Here is a 23,904-nt window from a genome sequence, read left to right as displayed (position 1 = left end):
CTTGGCAGGATGGAGTAGTATTTTCAGCTTTGTGCTTGTCTTATTTTATATTTTGGCTTAATTACCTATCTTTCATCTTATCTTAGATTGAAATACTGAATATCAAGTAAAGTCCAAGGACTTCTCAAATTTAGAAAATAACTATAAACAAGATAGTAATCTAAGAGGAAAGACATATCACTTTACGTATGATTATTATTCATTTAACACTTCACGTGATGAAAAATAAATACATATCATCACTATAAGTATTTTCTATCACTTGTGGGTCGCCTGACAGCCAATTAAAAAGCTTCCATTCACTAAGAACCTTACCTAAACATCACTCCTTAATGTGGGAGTTCTCGATTGTAGTGGTTGCCTTCATTTGCATTATTTACTTCGATTCGTTTTTTTTCTTCTCTACGTACTTTCAATCATATCTCTGGAATTGATTTTACTCTCGAACAATGCACTAACAAATTTTTAAGGGGTTTGGTTTACCAAAACTCTAATATTTATTTATTCTTTCTGCACGTTTGTGTCCGTCCAGGAGACAAAATTAAGTCTTAGAAACTACTTGATGTATTTTGGTTGCCAGATGTCTATAAACCAGAAGGGGTGGAAATCAACGCGTGTGAGTTGGTTTTTGTCCGTTTTCTCCCATTTCCTACCACTTTCTTCATTCCACAATTGTATTCATTTCTCATCATCACCGTCTCCTTTAGCCTAATTGGCATTAACGTGGGACGTAAAACTGAAAGATTTGGTGGAAATTAATCATTTCTGGTTTTTACCCAGATCATTATAGAGCAGAAACGACAATAGATAGCGCGAAACGATTTAATGCAATCAATTATAGGGATGACCAAAACCGGTTCCAAGTGGAACCGGTTTTCGGGTCTGAACGGATCCGCCTCTAGAAGATCCGGTTCCAGAACCGGTTTTTCGGATCCAGGTCTGGAACCGGTTCTTCAGATCCAGGTCTGGAACCGGTTCCCAAGATCCGGTTCTGGAACCGGGTTTTCGGATCCAGGTCTGGAACCGGTTCTGAAAACCAGATATCCAAGAACCGGTTTCTTGCGGAACTGGTTCCGCTGGAACCGAAACTTTGTGACCGTCCCTACGATAAACCCGAGCTGCTGGCAGGCTGTGAACAGTGTGCTAGATGAAATGGTGGAAGCGACAGGCAGACGCCCAGGAGGCGGCCGCTTGTCTCATTTGGCTAAATAAACTGGGTAACTGGCAAACTCATTGGCTAAACAGGCAAACTGGCCAACAAATTTTGCTAAACACCCACTGGTGGACCAAAATTTTTTCTGGGGCATAAGCGGGACTGGGCGGGGAGGGCACAAGCGCATGGTCCTTTCTGCCGTGTTTTGAAGGTGAACTTTGTGCTTCCTTTACGGGTCTTGGGGGCTTTCGGATCCAGGTCTGGAACCGGTTCCTAAGATCCGGTTCTGGAACCGGGTTTTCAGATACAGATCTGGAACCGGTTCCTAAGATCCGGTTTTGGAACCGGGTTTCGGATCCAGGTCTGGAACCGGTCAATAAGATCCGTTTCTGAAACCGGGTTTTCGGATCCAGGTCCGGAACCGGTTCTGAAAAGCGGATCTCCGAGAACCGGTTCCTCGTTGAACCGGTTCCGCCGGAAGCGGAACTTTATGGCCATCCCTATTCAATTAAGAATCCCAAGAACACATTTGATCACCATCTTTAACTTTCTACTGAAACAGAAGTGATAGCGATCCACTACAACTTCCGGTTTCAGGATTGATCTTCACAGGGGAAAAACGAAGAGATAGCGTTCTAAGAAGAACTATCATCTTCTCTCTTAACTATCTATTCAAACCGGAAGTAGAAGATAAAAAACACTTTCGATTTAACGTTGATCGTTAAAGAATGAAACCTATAGTGGATAACGAGAAGTAGTTTTCTGCAATCAATTAAGCGTCCCAAGTATAGGCGTACATATCTCATCTCCACTCTAATGTCTCTGCTAAAACTGAAAATGGTATAAAACTACTCTCAATTCCGGTTTCAGTATTAACTGAGGAAGAAATACGTCATACAAACCAAACTCCTTCACATATTGTACACGTGACACTGGTACTTTTTTTTTAATTTTTAGTTACATCCAAAACTTGTCATTTCCTTCTTTCTTGTTTCGTGCTAAAACTAATTCTACTGCCTATGGAACTCGGAGGTTGAATGCCGCGTGCGCAAAAGCTGTTGATTTCTGTCCTTAGCCAACTTCATCCAGTTTCTACTTTGGACTCCTATTTCTTTGAGATCCATCTTAATATTGTCTCCCTATCAGCGCCTAGGTCTTCCTAATGTTCGTTAACTGAAATCGAATTTTCAGTTAAAACTTTGAAAGTATTCCTACATTCTTCCATTCTGGCTACATGATCTGCCCACTTGAAACTCCTAGACTTGACGACCCTAACAATGTTGGGTAAACCATATAAATTATGTAGTTCCTCGTTATGAAGTTTCCACCATTTCTCATTCCCGTCCCTCTTGGGTCTGTGTATTTGTCTCGGGATCTTGTTCTCAAATACTTTCAGTCTACGTTCTTCCCTCAGAGTAAGCGATTATGTTTCACAACAATACAGGACAACCGGCATGATTATCATTTTATATGGTTTAAGCTTCAAATTCCTCGACAGAATTCGCGACAACAAATGATGTTGAGCAGAATAATAAGACAAATTCCCTGATTTTATTCGACATTTAATTTCTTCGTGAATACCTAATATATATATATATATATATATATATATATATATATATATATATATATATATATATATATATATATATATATATATATGTGTGTGTGTGTGTGTGTATACAGGGTGTTACCGACAAAGTGTAGGCGTTGATTCCACACATCAAAATAAGAAAAAAATCATATGGACCTATGGCGAAATGTACATAATGTCAGCTAGGGCTGTCCAAAATCGCGAAAAAGCCAAATTTCAACAGGCCCTATTTCGAATTCCAGAAACTGTGTATGGTTGCCCTTTTCAGCGTAAAGGAAGCCACGCACACACAATTCAAAAGTGAAAATTTCGTCAATTTTCAATAGGTGTACAGGACATTCCCTACAGGGTGTAATTCTCACATATACTCTCAATAGAGTTGTCAGATATACCCTGATTTGAAGGAGGGTCCAAAGTGGGCAGGAGGTAAGCCTTGATAACAATGGACATCCAATGCTTCGGAGGGAAGTCGGAAGTGTTACGAACCGGCAGCTTCATGTCTTTCTGTGTTCGGAATAACGCGCGATGCAGATGTATTTCGTCATGGTGTATTTCACGTTTCCTTCACTTATATGCGTGAAAGAAAACATTGCAGTATGCGTTCTCCCGAGTACGAGAGACCGTGCTGCTGACGATCCTTAACACTTCGGACATCGTGCCAAAGGATTCCGTGTTCACTGGTATCAAACCTTATCGTTTGTCTGTTTTGGACCAATCATAAAGTCAAAGCATATCTCAAAATTCGGTTGATGGCATGTCTGGTAATTTCAGCCTGCATGGAATACTCTGTACACCCATTGAACATTAATGAAATATACATTTTTGGATTGCCTATGCGTGACTTTTTTCACGCTGATAAGGATCCCTATCCATAGTTTAATTCGTAATAGGGTCTCTTGAAATTTTACTTTTTCGCTATTTCAGACAGCCGTAGCTATGAAACTATGCACTTTTTCTCATAGGTCCATATGAAGTTTTTCTATTATTTTAATGTGAGAAATTATCTCTTATAGTTTGTCGGTTCAGATATAGATATAGATATAGATAGATAGATAGATATAGATATATATACCTATGGTTCAATAGTTCAATATGCACTGCAGTCAGAAAGATAGAACGTTTAGAGTTTCACACAATATAATTAAAACTAATTATGAACTTCATGTAATACTAGAGCTCAACTCATGATAAATCAATTACTTTTGATAAAATATGCTTACTGAAAAAAACACAGTGATTAATAAAAACAAATATGTAATGGGACATGTGCTTGCTCAATATTTTTGTAGTTCACCTTAAATTTAGGGAAGAAGAGTGTATATCGGAATGGGTATATACTATATTATTGAAAACGTCGAGCCTACCAAAAAATCCCCACATTACATCATAGGACAAATGTTTCTTCAGAAATATATTTTTAGAGCACATTATAAGTAAATCTAAGATCAAGAACTTCATTCAGTGCCCAATTTGGGTTATCTGTGATCATGGGCGTCTCTGGCGGGGGAACGAGGGGGACGCGTCCCCCCAATATTTTGGAGTACAAAATATTCAATATTTTATTCTAATTTAATTTATTTACTAACAACAGAACTACATATAAGTAATACTTATTTTATTTATTTGCAATATAATAGGTAACAGAGTTCCTGATATAGCTCAGGGGGTCCGTGAAGGTAAGCAGAAAGGTAACACATGTAATCAAAGATAATAAACAGGTTGGGCTAGGTAGTACCATTTAAATCAGTTTCTTTGATGTCCCCCCCAAAAAAAAAAATTTTACATGCCAGAGACGCCAGTGTCTGTGAGGCAAAAATGGATTGTTTAAGGCGGCAAAGATATGGACTTCGTAGTAATTTTCATAGAAGCGAATAATCATTTCTTCTGTAAAGCGTGGTTGCCTGTTTAGATGATATATCCTCAAGTCACATTAAATTATTCAAAATTTATTACAGGAGTTCCTCTGTCATTTCAGAAATTCGTAATACAATCATTTGATCTATAATTGCTGTATAGAAGTTGTTCATAGCAACAATTATTTATTTTCTATTTTTCCTGTCCCATAATAGCGGCCATATTTATACTGGATTAGGTTAGTTGCTTGCTTAGTTGTTTCAATCAAGTTTAAAACCATACAATAATAATAAGATTCAACTGTTGTTGGGAAGAAAGATTGGAATCGGGAAGAAAGAGTTTTTACATCACACACGGCTCTAAGATAATGAAAACACAGACAATGTGTGGAAATGATGTCAAAATAGATTATTTATTCTAGCGTTTATTAATTTACTTTTACTTATTTATTTTGTGATTTTTCATCTTGGGGTAAAGAGTGTAAGAAGCTCTATCTACCACCAGAACATGTCGCGAAATATTAGAATAATTCATGAGAATCAGAAAATAGAAACATAAGATTATGATATATGGTGTATTGTAAAGTAATAGAAGAACTGTTGATTACTTTCACACACGACCCTTACTGGTACACTAGCAGAGCTGCTCGTTACTTGCACAGTTAGAATAAGGTTTAATTAATATAGAAACCAGACATTTCAATATTGTAGAAATTATACATCTTTCTCCGTCTACAATTTTGAATTTTCAGAAACTCTGAAATGTGCTTCCGTGTTTTTAAATAAAGGCTTTATATACTGAATTTCACACTACCTACTTAAGCAAATTTTCTAATTTATTATTTTCTGAATAAAGAATAGAATGTTTTTATATTACAGGAATTGAGAGCCCTAATTGAGAGCTCTCTGATTGAGAGCCCTATACCTTCGTAGCAAACTATTAGCATTGGTTTCTGATCCTTTTTAGGAGCGGAATTTTCGTAAACACTGAAATATTTAATCCTTTGTTTCTAATTTAGAGTTCATATGCAGAACTGGCAAAATACCCATTCTTCACATAGGAAGAATATATTTTATTTCGGACATAAATGGATTGAATTGGGATGTTTAAACGTTATCGGAAGTGTCACGTTCGTCTCTGCGACCCCGAAAATTAGTGGATTCAACACTAATATAAGTCATTTTCGGTCATATATATATATCCCTCCCCCTTCCCCAAGTTACAGGGCTGAATTTGGATTTAAACTGCATCGGAAGTGTCACTGTTCATCTCAGCGACCCCGAAAACTATGAATTCGAACACTAATATCAGTCATTTTCGATTATTTTTAAATATCTCCCCCTCCTCTAAGTTGCACCTTCAAATTGGAATAAAAACCATCCCAGGCCGGAACCTCATCTACGTTGAAAATTTGATCGAGATCGATCGGGTGGTTCAAGATTTATGAAGTTACTAACAGAGTTACTTACACGGAACTTACGTCATTTTCTGAATAAACAGGGGGAAATTTTAATATTCTAGAAATTGCCCACCTTTTTCACTTTAGGAGCGGAATTTTGAAAACGGTGAAACAACATTTTTTATTTCTACTTAAGAGTTGAAGTACCGACTTTTATACCAACAACTTTAGCGAATTCTTACATTGAAAATTTTCTAAATAAATAGTGAGAAATTTTAATAAAGAAATTATCCCTTTTACCTCCATTTCAGCTGAATTTTCGTACCGCTGAAACCCTTAATCAATTGTTTTTAATGAGGACTTTATACAGTTTTATGTTCATACCTTTTGGACTTCGAGAGGTCAGTCCTCAATATTTTTGATAGAGAATATATGTTCCCAAAACTTCTTTCCTATCCTATGCTTTCGTAATAAAATGAAGTGTCTATTCTAATCTCATATTTTTACCTAAAGCGTGCGACAAATTTGATGGCATCTGGGCTAAGCGAATGAAACGAAGCCCGTGATGTGACGTTCCCGTGTGGTAAAGATGAGTGGCTAAACAGACGAAGTAAAGTGTGACCAGATAAGTAGTTAGCAGATACACTGATGTGAATGTATACAAAGAAGTGGCAACACTACAGGCTTCTCATTTACTAACAGCGTTTAAACGGAACATGGCGCCATCTCCAAACACCATCAAGTTAGTCTCACGCTTTATAGCAATATGGCCTGGAAGATGATGAGTCCGTTTCCGATTTCTATTTTCTATTTTTTTTTATCCGATAATATACACGCAGTACATTTAGTGTATGAAAAGAAAAAGACACTATCTGTTATCAGCTCTTTCTGCTGGTCTCTTAGCTATCGCGAGCACCTTTGGTGCACAAGGTCCTGAGTTTGATCCTCTGTGAGAGAACATTGAAATTTGATCCCATTACGGTGGCTCAGATTCCTTCCTTAATTATAGGTTTACGTCTCGAAAGCTTCCGTGCTGAAAAGGGACTTTAAGCTCGAACTGTAAACTAACTATGTATTACTGCTTTTCCACTATGTAGATTGGTGTTGGAACTGAAAGTCGTTGATTTTTACATTCCCAGTTTGAATGGAGGGGCAAAGGTTGAGAAGAAACTTATGCTTAGGACACTGAAGCCATGTCTTCTTTTATCGTTTTTACATTAAGGAGATTAATACTGAAACCGGAAGATGTAGTAGAGAAATGAGGGAGGAAATGGAATATTTTTTTTTTCTTGAGACGGTGAATTGATAGCAGAAAACTATATCTCGTTATACAGGGTGTTAAGGAACTATACTGACAAACTGTAAAAAGTAGTTTCTAAGGAATTCATCAAATAAGAGGAAAAGTTCATATGAAGCTGTGGGAACGTGCATACTTTCAAAGTTAGAACTGTACAAGACCATTGAAAAGTTAAATTTCAACATGCACTATTTCAAATTCCGGAAACTGTGGACTGGCGGTCCTTATCAGCGTAAATAAAGTGAGACATACGCAATTCAAAAATCCATATGTCATCAATGTGCAATGGGTGTGCAATGGGTTCTCTGCACAGAATAATTTCCAGACATGCTCCTAACAGAATTGACAGATATGCTCTGATTTCAAGATGGGTTCAAAGTAGGTAAAAGGCAAATCTTGACCAGAGTACACACTAAATGCTTTGGCGGGAACTTGGAGGTATTAGGAATCCGCCAGTGCCGCGGTCCCTCATGCTCACAATAAAGTCAGCTGCTATGTTTTGTTTTACGCTTGTATGTGAAAATACCGTAACAAAATACATCATAGTACATGTTATTTCGAAAACGAGAAACCTTGGGGTTGGCGGTCCCTAACACTTCCGACTTTCCATCAAACCATTCCTTGTTCCTCGTAGTCAAGACTTACCCTTTGCTCATTTTGGACCCACCTTGAAATCAGAACACACATGAGAATTGTGTTAAACCATATATGGAAATTATGTACTGTAGAAAATTTCATGCATAGCCATTGCCCAATAGTAAAATATACATTTATGGACTGTGTATGTACGACTATTTTTTTTTTTTTACGATAATATGGATCTCCGGTTAACGGTTTTTCGAATTGGAAATAGCGCGTGTTGATATTTACCTTTTCGGCTATTTTGTACAGCCCTAGTTCTGAAACTATTATTCACTTTTTCCTACCATATGAACTTTTCCTCTTGTTTTGATGTGAGGAAACATCTCTTACAGTTTGTTGGCACAGTTCATTAGCACCCTGCTTATATTCCCTGCAGGAAGGAAGTGGTTTATTTCTACCACTTCTTATTTGGATAGAGGGTTAATTGAGGAAATGCAATCTATTCCTGGAATGCTGAATCGATTCTAAGAAATCGCTTCCCGCTATTTTTTTCCTACAATTTTTCCTCTGATACCTTCTGACAGACAGACGGACGCCCTATAAGACGTCCTATGCGTACGCATAGCATAGTTCGTTAAGTATATAACTGTAGGCAGAACTAACCAATATAAGCACGGTCTTCTGTCATATAAAAATTATTTCCTCTCTAGTCAAAGAAAACTGTAGTTTATTTTGATATATTTTTCCAAAGTTATTGAAAGATCACATTATTGGGCAGGAATATTTGTTCGGAGATGACTATACACATCAAACATGTTATACGGTATGTTACTAGTTGATCTTTCAATTTGTCCATCCAATGATTAATATGAAGGGGTATAGAAAGAGTTGAAGTTTACGCACACTTTCTTGTTTTTTCTTTCGATTCTGCAACAAAAATGTCGGAGTATAATTGTCAATCTAGGTGTGATGTTCTATCTTCTTTGTCACATGTCAGATTTCTCGCCACAAAGGAGATCAAAGACATGCTCTTATCCATTTTTTGAATCACTTTTTAACTAGAGCAGGGCTACAAGTTTGGATCTGATGAATATTCTGAATCAACTCTGCACATGTCGTTACAACCAGATGCTAAACAAGAGTTACGAATAAAATACACAAAATTTTGCTTAACACATGTCTAGTTAGAATCATAACAATTGTCTTGAACGAATAGTTACAATTATTAAATTTTTAATTATTTCCCATCTTCAGTTTGTGCTTGTGTTTCTCTAGGTTCTATTCTATCTACTAGGTTATCAGGTCAAATGATATAAACGGATCGAATGGTACGAACTATCCTATCCAGTCAATCCGTCTCATACGGGTAAAAATGCAATATCGATTCAAGGGGCAGGCTGTCCTGAATCAATTCAATTTTGCGAACACTCGTCTAATTCTTCGTCTAAATATTGGTAGGGAGTACTTAATTTCCTTTTGACTGAATTATTATGTTATTTCAAACTACAGATTTATAAATCGTTATCATTTCTGCATACTGTAAATATTGTTACTTCTCTCTCTCAAATACAGTATTTCCCTTAATTTCTGTTGAAACCATGCATCCAGTTTAGAAGTACTGGCCACTCTAATATTCAATGTTTCATTTTCTCTTAAAATTTAGATCTCAATATTTTATGTATATTAGATAAATTTAATCAAGCTATTTCTGAAAAATCTACAAAGTATATCAGGCCTCTAGAATAGACGACGTAAGCGCCAATTGTTAGTTTCGAACACGCATAATTGAGCAGTACATAAAACTTAGTACTATTTGTATTTGCACTGAAATTTAAGTCGTGTTCGAAACGTATGAACCAATGATACTCTCAGTGAATATAGAGGAATATTCATAGAATATGCTGTCACAAGTAAAAAAAAAAAAAAAAAAAAAAAAAAAAACATCCACACGGCGTTCTTATTTTAGATTTCTAATATGTCATCTTTTTTGTCCATGAACATGAAATGTAGCAGTGTCATGAGTACACGACGTAAAGAAATTTGGTTTGTGTGACGTGATATTTCCTCAATTAATATTGAAACCGGAAATGGTAATAGATTTCTACTATATCCGGTTTAAGTAGAGAGATTAGACTGGAGATGGAAGATACTCTTGGAACTCTTAATTGATAACAGAAAACTACTTACCACTTTCCATTAAAGTTTTTATCTTATGCCAGCCAATGTTAAAGCTAGAAGTGGTTGAATTCTACCACTTCCGGTTTAAATAGATGGATAAGAGAGGTGATATTACTTCTTAGATCGCTAAATCGATTCCAAAAAGTCGCTTCTCGCTACCTCTTATCGTTTTTACTTTGTGTAAATTATTAAAACCGCAAGTTGTTTTGGAATATCTACCACTTACGGTTTTAGTATATAGAGCTAAGGATGGAGATAAAATATATTCTTGCAATACATAATTCATTGCAGAAAAACGCTTGTATCATTACTACCGTTTTTACACTGTAGCGATCATCATTAAAACCGGAAGTGTTCAGTTCATACCATTTCCGGTTTAATACGTATTAGCTCTGAACACGAACTCGATTCCTAACCTTTGACCTTCTACATAGTGACCAAATTTGGTGATGATCCGTTACGCAGTTCTTGATTGTTTCCCGGACAAACAGGGTAAATACAGGGTGTTTCAAAACAACACCGACAGCGTTTGGGAGGAGATTCCTGGCATCAAGATAAGACGAAAAGTATAGACCACCTTGGCGCACAAATGCTTCCTTTCGGAGTTATAAGCTGCCGAAAACATGAAAAAATGAACTTTAAAAGTCCATACTATTGACCTATCGTTGGCGGGTCGAAACTTCATTTAGGAACTAGTATGTGTCTTGTCCAAATATCTATGTTCCAGAATCATGTGGTACTTCCGCAACAATTTTTATAGAGGTACTTGGTGAGTACTTCAAATTATATGCCTGTAGCCAAACAGCCTATACAAAAATTGTTGTGTGAGTATCTTAAGAGTTTGAAACATTTATTTTTGGATAGCGCACGTATTAGTTCCTAAGTGAAGTCGTGACCAAACTACGGTAGATCCCATAGTATTGGAGCTATGAACCTTTAAACTTCATTTTTTCATGTTTTCGGTAGTAGCCTATAACTTCCAAAGGAAGCATTTGTGCACAAAGGTTAATCTATACTTTTTGTCTTATCTTAGTGTCAGGAATCTCCTACGAAACGCTGTCAGGGTTGTTATGAAACCCCCTGTATATAAAGAAGTTTAGGTAAATTAAACTCCTTTAAAAATTAATAGAAAAATCTATATTTATTGTATATTTTTATTGCAGTATTTATCTAGGCTTCCTTGCTATATTTATCTCTAAGATAAGATTAAATATCATAATTAAATACAGAATCATCATGAGAAAAAATAGAATTAAGGATACTCTAATTACAACAATATATTCTACCTTCTCAGTGCAAATGCTAGTTACGTTATCTGCTATCTTTTCTTGATTGATCAAGCTATGATTACAAATGTAATTCAAGTTTGTTACAAAGTGTAATTTATTTTTAAAAAAGGAACATTTGTTCCTATGTAAATGTATTATAGAAATTTTAGTAAAAGTTAAGAAAAAGAAGGTTTTGTTTTTAGTAAAAAATTTGAAGCAGCAATGTTTCTCTGCAATAATTATTATAAATTAACTAAATAAATGGAAAAATATAAAACGGGTGAATCATCAATCAAAAAAATGTTTATCAATGAAATTACCATGTGAAGAGTGCCTGTTCTTAATTGATGGATATGCATCTGTATTCTTACAGATTGTATCACGAGCTTTTAACTTCATTGCATTCGTTTTAGTTCTGATTAGTTTGAAACATTTGTTCATTAAGTTTCTAATAAATCAAAATTGGATATAATTTTAAATTCTTCAATTAACGGATATGAATCGCAAGCTGGAAAGATGCTAGCTTTTATAAATAGTGATTCAGTGCCAAGTGCTAGCAATGGTAACTGTTTCCCTGGTGCTTCTAGAAGTGTTAATGCATTGCCCTGTCCTCATTGCGGGAAACATCATATAATTGCCAGAGGCTTAGCTATACATATTGGTAAGAAACATCGGGTTGCGTGTGATGATGATGTTTGCTCTGATATCACTTTTAATGCCTGTCTTCAGAGTAAAACTGCAAATACTACCGACACTAACAGCTGTAACAACACAAAAGTTTTGACGATTTCTAACCTGGGCAAGATATTACTGTCACTAAGGTCCTCGACATATATTTTAAGACGTGTTCCAAGAGGTGCTCGATCAACAGTGGCTGATGCACTTGTAGAGGTGTTAAATCATATAACAACTTCAAATGATACAGAAGACTGAATCAACCTATGCCTATTTCCATTTGTTGCCTAAAGTGCTCCCAAACAATAAGATAAAGTTAAGAATCTGACTTCTTGGGTGAAGCAGCGAGTTCGCCTCTAGCGCAATTGTGGGCATGACGCCTTAACCTGGCCTTCAATGAAGATGAATAAATCTGGATTAAACCATAAAATTTTCTAATTTGAAACTTGTAGAGAATAAACTTGCCGATGGTGACATCCGTGGAGCAGTACGTCTTTTAATTTCTGATGATACGGTTTCTGCTCCGGATACCTCTGTATTGGAGACTCTGTTGGAAAAACATCCTGCCCACCCTGGCAATTTCATTGCGCCGGATCTTCCAGATGATCAACACACTTTCCAAGGAGTTTCGACTATGGAGGTTCAAAACGCAATTAACTCTTTTCTGTCAGGCAGCGCAGGAGGTCTAGATGGGCTTCGTCCTTCAATTCTTAAAAACTTGCTTTCTTGTCAACTACTGGAATCAAAGGAAAAACTCCTAAAATCCTTTTGTGATCTATTTAATTTGATCATTTTTGGTAAAGCACCAATGAAAGTTAGCCCGCTGTTTTTCGGTGCCAAACTTACAGCGCTGAGAAAAAAGGATGGTGGTATTCGGCCCATAGCGGTTGGGAATGTTTGGCGCAGAATATCGGCAAAAATCGTATGCTTTAGAATTCGTGAACCAGTTAAGAACTTTCTATCTCCCCATCAGCTTAGTGTTTGTCTTCCTAATGGTGCCGAGGCAGCTGTTCACACAACCCGAGTTTATTTCTCTTCTACTCACAGTGCTACTAAGGCGGTTGTAAAGTTGGATTTTCCTAACGCATTTAATGAGCTTTGTCAGTATACTATGCATGCCGCAGTGATGAATGATTGTTCTTCAATTTATCCGTATGTTTACCAATGTTATGTTCAACCAAGTGACCTATTTTTTGACGGAAACACTATTTCTTCTGAGAGAGATGTACAACAAGGTAATCCTGTGAGCCCAGCACTTTTCGCTATAACTATTCACTCTTTAGTTAAATCGCTGGATACCGAATTAAACATTTGATACTTAGATGACGGAACAATTGGTGGTGAACTCGATGTGGTTCTTTCATTCTTAATAGAAATAAATAAGAAGGCATCACTTCTTGGCTTACATTTTAACTTTTCTAAATGCGAGGTGGGTTGTCTTGGAACAGATGAAACTACATTCGACGAAATATTTAGAAGATTTAATGAGGCTGCACCAGGCATACGTCCTCTAACAATTCAGAATGTTTGTCTTGTAGGTGTTGCTCTCACGTCGGAATCACTCACGAACGTGCTATTGAATAAAATATTTAATTTAGAATTGTTTTTGTCTCGACTTTCCTCAATTTCAGCCCATTCAACCTTTTTTCTTTTACAGGCATCTTTATCAATCCCTCGCTTAACCTATTTTTTACGATGTTTTTCACCTTGGCACAAGAGTTCTTTGCTGATAAAATATGATATTGTCCTGAAAACTGGCCTTGAATCAATTCTGAACTGTTCCTTAAATGACGACTCTTGGATGCAAGCATGTTTACCTGTTGGTTTGGGCGGTCTTGGTATTCGACGAGGTGTGGGTATGGCTATTCCTACGTTCTTAGCGTCATACCACGGATCTCTGCGTTTAGTCGAAGCTCTCCTTCCACAGGGTTATTGTTTGGACCCAGATGGTTCAGTTCAGGAAGGCTCTAATAATGGGCAAGCTTAGCAGATACAAACTTCCCAGAAATTAGAAAAAGTGTTATCAGTCATCGTGGTATACACCAGTTGCGTCTCAATTACATAATCATCTGTTACAATCTGTTGTTATTCCGGAAGATAAGCCAGGCTCCTTGCTGCTGCATCTCCCGAAGCGGGTGCATGGTTGATGGCGACACCTTCTCCGCCTTTAGGCCTTCATTTATCAAATGAAAGCTTTCGAATTGCTGTTGCCTTACGTTTAGGTTTAGCTATTTTTGAGCCTCATCGCTGTCCAGCTTGTGGAGATGAGGTTAACCAACGTAGCCTGCATGGCCTTTCATGCATGAAGAGCGCTGGTAGATTCTCCCGACACTTCTCCGTTAATGTTATAATACTATGACTCTTAACACAGCTGGAATTCCTTCAATACGGGAACCTTCTGGTTGCTGTCGTTCGGAAGGAAAACGGCCGTATGGGATGACACTGGTTCCATGGATGAGAGGTAAATGTTTATTGTGGGACTTCACATACGCTGATACATGCGCCTATTCAAGTCTCCCTCTGTCAGTAATGAACGCTGGAGCTGTTGCTAATTGCAGAGAAGCTGAAAAGCCAAGAAAATACAACTTTCTCGAAAATTTTGTTTTCACTCCAATCGCTATTGAAACCAGCGTTGCTTGGGATTCAAGAAGCCTTGAATTCAGTAGGGAGGTAGGAAGACGCATTTCTTTTGTTTCCGGATAAGTTCGTTCCACATCTTATCTAATACAGCGCATATCTGTTCCTATCCAAAGTGGTAACGTGTCGTCATTCTTTGGCACGTTATCACATGGAAAGAAACTGGATGAGGTGTTTGTACTCTAATAAGAATAGTTTTATATATATTTGTAACTGGAAAATTGTTTTTCTTTTGACATTATAATTATATATTTAAATTGTAATTTACATGAATGCAAACTCAGTGTAGTTGAGAAATAATGTGATTTGATTGGTAATTTCATTGTTTCATGTTTGAGAAAATGTTTTGTACATGGATCTAAATTCCTGTTCGAAGGTTTTTGCTTGTAATTTTATTATTTTATACTACTGTTAAACTTTCACGTACATTTTCAGAAAAATAAATATTTTTTATTTTATATTGGATGAAATTTTTCTTCCTTTTAATTTTATTAATTTTTATTAGTTTTTAGATATTAAGTTGAGATTTCTTTTCTATTGAAAATACTTAGTCTTGATTTAACTTTAGGTCGAAAATGGAAATTTCACTTGAATGTACACATTTCCGCTTGAATGTGCATCGAAACAACAAAATCTGAATCATTTTCACCCCTTTCTATTCTGTTCATATGTGCATGGAATCCAGTACCACATCAATATGTGCCTATGGTCTTTTGCAGGGAGAGTTCCAGGCAAACAAATTAATTGTACCACATAATTTTATCTTGTTTATTTGAAGACTTTTCGTATGATACGAAATAAAGTATCTGTTCTATATTATTGATAAAAATAAATATAAGAGTGTTTATATGTTCCATTTGATAAAGTTGTGAGATAGGTCATCATGGCTTCACTAAGCGTATCTTATCTTACTATTTAACACGTACTTACACGCATATACGCATTTGTTTTTATTATTCACTACACGTGACATACTCAACAATTATGAATGTAAATAAATTGAATTAATTAAAAAGTTCAATATATTATTTTTTTTCTTGGAAACTTCGTCATGTTACAAACTCCAATTGATAACCAATCAGCTAAATCAACATCGTGCATATAGGTGTATATATAGAAGCATACTTTTAGAAGTCAGTTCTGATTCCGGTTTCATAGTAGTCCTACCAACAAGATGTATAAATTAGGAATTGTCTTTTTGATTGGTTCTGTATTGGTATTCCAACATGTGGCAGGACATGGATATCTGATCGACCCACCACAGAGATCGTCCATGTGGAGGTTGGGATATGATGTTCCTCCGAACTACTATGATATGGGATTAAACTGTGGAAGTTTTCCAGTAAGTATCCTATTAATTCCACTAAAATATTGAGGCATGAAATAAGCATGATACATATCTTAAATTCTCGCAATAGATATAAAACAAGTACAATTTATAAGATTTTTCTGAATTACTAAAGTTGCTGAGTAATAAACTAGTGCACTATACAAGGACTCGTACAATACCAAATACATTGTTATCTTGGCAAACTTAGCTCTGATATATATATATATATATATATATATATATATATATATATATATATATATATATATATATATATATATATATATATATATATATATATATATATATATAAGGTGCAATACTGGATAGTACTATCTTATGATCTGGCCTATAAAAGGAAAAGAATATTACAAGGTTATTAATATGTAATGGTCTTCCGGAATACAAACATTTAATAACTCACATATATTAACACGCACATACATCAAAGTGACGTCAAAGAAAAGATAAAGTAAAAATTTTTTGTTTCGTTACATTACTATTACTTTACAGATCACAGGTACTAAATGTGACCCTTTTGTAACTCGACATACATCAAGACTGTAGTCTGATTTCTCTCAAACACTAACGATGGACGGGTATATTACTCTCTATAATGCATATTAAAAGAGTATTTAAGGTGCCTGGTAGGGCGGCTATTAGATATTTTCAATTACAAACCCACAGAAAGAAACCACGTGGACATATGTAAGTCAGGGAACTTGTTTTATCATCAATTTCATTAGGATTTGTATGCTATGGCAAAAGAGAGTGTCTTATTCTTGTTACTAGGTTTCAGGGTCTGCAACAATTTTAATCGGTATAGCTAAAATTTAAGATTTTTATGAGAAATCATGTACACTGTCGGCTACGGAATGTGCAATTTTCTATTTGCTCTTTGCCGGGATAGTACCTAACTTATAGGTCCCAGGACGCTCCCTTCCTCCCCTTTCCCCGGATAGTGTGTCCGCTGAGGGACGTCATCCCTCAATACGTGAAGGGCTAAATGACCATAGATGCCGAAAGCCCAGATATCTGAATCCTAATCCTAAATCTATTTGCTCTTATCGTGGGACTTATGTGGACTTATTTTTAAATTGGCGCGAAAACGCTTCACTATTTCTTCATTTACCAATGGACAAATGGGAGATTTCTGTTGCAGATGTATAAAATTACCTTAAAATCGGAGTATCACTTAAGAATACACCTGCCGGAAAGATTTTCACCAAATTTACTCCTCAAACTTCATTGAACCTAGTAACAGAGTTCCTGATATGAAAATCTATTACACCAAAAGCTTATAATATTGTGTTTTTTTGTTTAGTTTCTGATTAATACGTATTTTGTTTTACGTCCTCACATATCAACAAGATTATGAAAAATGGAACCCTTATTAAAATGTCATTTGAATCTTACTTGGGATTATATCTCTGGTTTATAATATTACTAATAAAGTTTCAATATATTAAAGCATGCATTCTTATTAACTTAAATTGCTGAAAATTTTTGCAGGTAATGATGGCGAATGGTGGAAAGTGCGGAATCTGTGGGGACGCTTATAACATTACTCGTCCAAGACCTAATGAAACAGGAGGTAAATACGCCACTGGAATCATTGCAGCAGAATACAAACAAGGTCAAACGATCTCAATTACAATCAACATGGGAGCCAATCACAAGGGATGGTACGAATGGCGTCTCTGTGCAAGAAATGACCCCAATCAATTGGAAGAGCAATCCTGCTTTGATGAACATCTTCTGGAATTGGCTGATGGATCTGGAACTCGTTACATTCAGAATGACGGAACTGGAAATAAGGAATTTGTTTATGAACTCAAGTTGCCTGCAGGTGTGACATGTTCTCATTGTGTTCTCCAATGGTACTGGAAGGCCGGTAAGTGGAGCAATTAATAACAAAAAATAACTTTAAAAGTTTTGCAATTTAGAATGTGTAAGCTTTGTTACACTTCGATTGTCTTTAAATGAAATTACAAACAAATAACCAAACGTTAACCACAGAATGTTCAAATAGTGACGTGCTAAAAATTTTAACTTTTCTATTTGAAGGTTAACGTAACGTAACCACGACGAACTGTCCGTTACAGTCAAAAGCTTTTTGACTATATTAATAACATATGTGTCTTCGAAGCAGAAGACCCTAGTTCAAATCTGTCTGGCTGAGATTTTGATCTACATTAACTTGTATGTCAACGTCTTTATATAACCTTTGGAGGTAAACGAAGCGTTAAACTCTGAATCAGCCAATCGAACAAAGATGGAAAGTTTCTCAGAATTTTCCTTCTCCTGTATTACTGGATTGAGCTATTGAAATGTCCATGTTTAGTAAACAAGTTTGGATGCTCAGTTAGACAGGAAGCAATGTGTTGTTGAGCAGGGTCGTGTGAAAGTGTACTATAGAGAACATATGTTTGCTTTCTTTACGAGCTCAAACTATGCCATTCTGCAGATCATGCCATGAAATCATCGACAGAGCATTTAGGTCACTAATGATGAATGAATACTCTATGTAATGTTAGCTTCGTCCCATGACCACGGAAGACCAACATTTTCCGATAGGCTTCTCTGGAATATCATCAAAGCGAACTCTCGGAAAAGTTCCTTTGCAATTGCAGACAAGTAAGCCCATACCATAGATATACCCAGAAATATTCGTTGGGAAGTGGGGTATGTCTTCGTTGAATATATGTTCCCTTCTTTCTTTGACACTATCCTCTTCAGAAAAACATGTCTCTACATTTCTTCATGTATAGATTCCAAATACAAGGCTCTGTTTTCTCTCTGTTATTTGTTCATTTCACTGGAAAGCGTGAGTTTGATTGTAGCTTTTGTTTTCTTGCATGAAAATAATAGACTTTTAACTCCCTTCACTTAAAATATCTTGTGGCACATGGAAAGATATGTATTACAATAGGGAATCTTACCGGGTTATTCCGTCCAATGCAATTATGGTGTAGTGAGACAGGCAATCGTATGAAATACACAAATCACTAGAAATGACATGCAAATATCTTCAATTTCAAAATTTAATCAAACTTAAATTCTTTCCATTTCAATAGTAGGCATGTACGAAAGATTGAATAGGAGGAGTTACAACTTCTACCAACGTCATCCCTTCGACACTCCACTGTTACTATCGTTAGATGGCTCCGGTAAGGTAAAAGAATTTGACTTGTGTTTGTCGAAGGGGTTGACACCACCCAACAGAAATTTCCGTCTGGAGGTATGCCGTCCTTTGAATATATAGAATAACAAGAACGATTTCTTGAATCAGATTGTCAATTCTGAGGAACATGGATTGTAATCAACCTCCAGAACGTTTTCCTAAGCCACGTTTCCAATTCCAAAAGTTGCTGCTGTTGATATAGCGATTTAGAGTGGAGGTGATGCACTTTGCCTTTCTCCATTGAGTCAAAGCTATCACAGTGGTTCCTTGCTGAGTTGAACTTCATTAAATGCACCACAAACTTCTTCGCAAGCGTCTAGTAATGGTCAACACAATGTGTCGCTTAAAGGAAGGTGCACAGTCTCCATGAGCTGGAATATGAATATGTTCGTCTTCTAATGTATTCTCTTGACATGTATCCCTACCGACTTCTACCTCTTCCGGCATCTCAACTACTTCTTGACAGAGAATAACTTCTCTAATGACGGTCGGTGCAACTTTTTCGCAATTATTATTTCGTACTTCTTTTGTCATGTAATCCAGTTGGCTGAGCGCTTTAAAAATATGTAGCTGCATCGGATATCATTTTAACTTTTTTAACTTTTCAAAGTGTCACACCTCAGTCACAAATTTCAATTGCGTCAACGAAGTATTACAATTAGAATAAGGTAGGATACAATGAACCATTGAGTGAGGAAGGGTGCTCTATTAGGAGGTGACTTTTCATTCAATGTTAATCATAAAAAAAGTACACTTGTATGTCGATATACAAAATAAAAATGAAGATAAATGTACTATTAAGAATACATACTAAATTGACAATTATTTTTTTAAAATTATATTTCATAATAAGAAATAAAAAATTGTTGTTATAACCTGGGTGAATTGTTCTCCTAGGTTATGACAATTCAAGTCTTATGATAAAGATTTCTGTTAGGGATATTTAGGGCTATTTCCTTAATATTGTATACCAACCAATCATATTGTTTACTGTTACATGTTTTTACATGTTATTAAATTAGTTTTAAGAATACCTTAATTTCTCCTTTAATATGGTTCAGCCTTTCTCTTCAAATATTGAAAATCAAAAGCTTCCTTTTCTTGAATATTTATATAAATGTGCGTTAAGTTTGTTTGTTTTTAATCATGTCCTAAGCCTACCGCATTCACTTAACTTGCTAACAAATCCATAAGAAGAATATTATACAGGATAATTATATTCAGAACTTCAGTTTTTACAAAAATTTCAATATCGTAAGATTTTTCAAAAAACAATAAAACATTTCATATTATGTTTACAAACTATATGTTAATTTTTAAGTGAGTACTTTTAAGTTAATGCAATTCTAATAATTAACAGCAAGCTACTGGGGTGACTGTGGAGATGGTACCGAAGGCATGGGCTGCGGAGACCAGGAAATATACATCAACTGCGCAGACGTTAGCATCTCATAAGGACACAAACATATCTGTCGACTGCAAACTGTATACTGTATTAAATTTTTTATAATAGTAAAAATACTACATTCAGTACTAAAGGTCTTTTTTCTAGTCAATCAAGAATTTACTCCATTATTGTGGTACCATTAGTAATGTTTGTTTGTCTGGTTAACAGGCGATTGTCTTATAGCTAAAAGTCAAAGATGTAGAGAATTGAAGTTAAAAAATGTCCGTCCCTTATCTTATTAAGGGATGCTTGTTTAAAGCATAGTACGACAGTAATGCCATAAAGAGTAGAAATGAAACACATCAACTTCATGACTTCCTTTTCTATACTTATGATTTTGTCTCTAGATTTTTTATTATACAGGAGCTGGAGAAAAAGTAGTGTCAACATTGTTATAATTCGTATCTGGCTTTATGTGCAGAAGAACACCTGTTTATTACTTCAATAATAATCACCTCCCGTCTTTAGCACCTTCTGCCACACGCGTGAAAGGCATTGTACACCTTGTCTCAAAAAGGTTGAGCGCATTCTTTACTGGTGTTTTGAGGCAATAATTTTCTAAGTCCAGCTTCGGGTATCTTCGGGAAAAAGTAAGCCAGGTTCGAACCTCCAAGCCAGCCTTTGCAATCGAGAAAAAGTTTGCAGATGTGTTTTTCTTCTTTTAAATATAATAAGACTTGTTACCAAGTGTTAAAAAAAAGCAACATTGATTGAAATACTTAATGATACAATATTTCGAAACCTTTTTTTTCAATCTCAGCACATGCTTGTTTGTCATTTAGCTCTCCATACGTAATGGAACATTTAAATACGTTAACGAATCTTTCCATATGTAAAAGAATGCTCAAAATTAAGAAATAGAACATAATTATCGCCTGAGTACTAAAATAAAAGTCAAAGTAGAACAGAAACGGCGTTTGTAATGGATATGAATGTCATAATTATCTTGAGATCCGTTATACATCGCTAGAAGGTTGTGTTAGCTCATTGGTAAGCTGTCGAGTTTCAAATCATAAGGTTGAGGGTTCGAATCCCGTCTAGGCTAATCCTTTTTTTAAAATTATATTTTCCGCAATGCATGAAAAATTATATAAAATAATTACATTAGAATACATAAGTTGTGTATATATAACATAATCATTGCAGAACATAGTAATTATTATGTTTAAAATATAACATCTGAGATAATTTTCACAGTAGGTCGGTATTATATATGAGGATGTAAATACAAGTTAAGAAACTCGTTCAATAGCAATAAATAAGTTATGTAGTGTATTTATTTGCAGCTATTTGTCATATAGAGGGTAATTCTCAACATTCATAATACAGAATGTCATTTATGTTCTTGAAAAGTTATTGGATGCATAAACAGAAGGTATAAACAGAGAATCCAAAGTCGGAACGCTCGCAAAAAAAATTCATGAACCCCAAAGGTCACGTGAGCAGACTGGAATTGTCCTTATGAAGCATGCCACAGCAGAAAGTCTTTACATAGATTTTCAATTCAATTCCTGATATATGCTTTTGCAATTTGGAGGTGGTGATGCCTTGAGTCGCCCTCTCTCGCTCGCTCGCTCGCTCACTCTCTATTTATACAGAATATAAAAGTGGATTTATGTGTGTATTTCAGCATAATTCTGATATATCTAGAGCAATTTTAACTATATTTCTTACAGTCTGGAAAAAGAGTACTGTCGGGATACATATCAAAAATGCTAGAAACGGGTCGATATTAGTATCGAATCTATAGTTTCGTGGTCGCTTAGGTGAATAGTTCTACTTTCAATTCAAGTCCAATTAAGCTTCCATTAGCACCCAGGGTGGTTACGTAGCGACATAAAGATATCGAAATCATTCGATATTAGAATCGAATCGTAAGTTTTCAGCGCCGCTAACAGTGCAGCATTTCCCATTAGTCCACATTTCACATTAGTCCCATTGCCTAGAGGGCAACATATTTGCAGAGTGCAAAGTTTAAAACTTGAATAATATTTTAATTTTTTCCGTATGAAAAAGTTATAAATCAAGATCAAATATACTATTTCACGAACAATCCTCTTTTACTATTTTAATATGTTTAATAATAGCATAAGAAATCTAATAGTAATTCAGAACATGTTTCACAGTTGTTATTTTTTGTTACATAGTTGTAGCTGTAGCATGTAGTGAGTGGAATTTAACTGTAATAAATTCACTAATTAACCATATTCGAATTAAGTTTTATTTTTAAGTTCGAGATGAAGGGGTGGAGAAATATGTAGTTTTTGGGGGCACCGAGCTTTTCTACATTTTACTTTCAAGATCTCCGTTTTTCTTTTGTCATTTGTTTCTAATAAAAAAAAGTTCAGTCACTTTTGGATTGTCATAGGATAGTAGGAGTTGGATTTTGGGATGCAGCCTGTGAGATTCTAGAGGAGCTAACTGCTTGAAAAAATATTTTTGAATCATCTGTAACATATGAAATAAGGATATGTATCATAAAAAATTGAAAGTAACTATGTCTGCGTAATCATCACGGTCAAATTGCAAAGTCAAATGAATTGACGTTTGGTATATAATCAGGCTCCATTCCCAACTGGGAAGTTACCATACGCGTGTCACTTTCATTATAATACATATCCTTAGGGGGAGTAGAAGTCCGAATTTTTGCGAAAAATTTAGTATCTTACAAGCCGTTCAACTGAGAGCTGAAATTCAACCTATAACTCTTTATTAAAAATAAAGAAAATATGTCCTGGCATTTTTTTAAATTATCTTTTATGAGCGGGGGGACGGGGTGCATTTTCTATATATTGGAAATTGGTAGTGGGTTGATTTGTAAAAATAATCGAAAACGAGTGATATTAGTTGAGAAACAAATTGAGTAATGCAAACTAAAGTTCTTTTTGAATTTTATACCCACTGCTTTCTATTTATAATTGCTGAAGCTGGTGCCATAAAGTTAGAGAAAAATGGCCATAAAATTTGTATTCTAAACTTAATTACATGGGCATTTTCAATTAGTACGGCATGCTTAATTATATAGAAAATTAGTTTCTCTCTCTCTCTCTCTCTCTCTCTCTCTTTTTTTTTTTTTTTTTTTTTTTTTTTTTTTTACGTTGGTCTACTTTTCCTTGATTTGAAACTTTCAAATTTCACCCTATTTTCTACTGAAATGTGTCTGTAAGGCAACAAAGAAATAATTATATATGATAAATTTAAATTCATTTTAATTTGGAAGATGAGAAACACTTTGCCATTATATATCGTAAAGGTCAGACCCACCAGTATTGTAACAGAGAGGTGCTTGAGCCATTGACGGTAGAA

The 23,904-nt window shown here is 35.5% G+C and overlaps 1 protein-coding gene across 1 annotated transcript; it reads left to right on the top strand.

Annotated features, from left to right (window-relative positions):
- The first annotated feature begins 15,782 nt into the window (after positions 1 to 15,782).
- On the top strand, positions 15,783 to 20,689 carry LOC145663594 (uncharacterized). The gene is made up of 3 exons (XM_081729704.1): positions 15,783 to 15,979; positions 17,480 to 17,861; positions 20,512 to 20,689. Exons 1-3 carry the CDS (start codon positions 15,812 to 15,814, stop codon positions 20,604 to 20,606), a joined length of 645 nt encoding a protein of 214 aa, XP_081585830.1. The 5' UTR covers positions 15,783 to 15,811; the 3' UTR covers positions 20,607 to 20,689.
- The last annotated feature ends 3,215 nt before the right edge of the window (positions 20,690 to 23,904 follow it).

Source organism: Thermobia domestica, chromosome 11 (assembly GCF_964235325.1).
Source record: "Thermobia domestica chromosome 11, izTheDome1.hap1.1, whole genome shotgun sequence".
In the NCBI taxonomy this organism is placed as follows: Eukaryota; Metazoa; Arthropoda; class Insecta; order Zygentoma; family Lepismatidae; genus Thermobia; species Thermobia domestica.
This window is presented reverse-complemented; position numbering and strand designations above follow the sequence as displayed.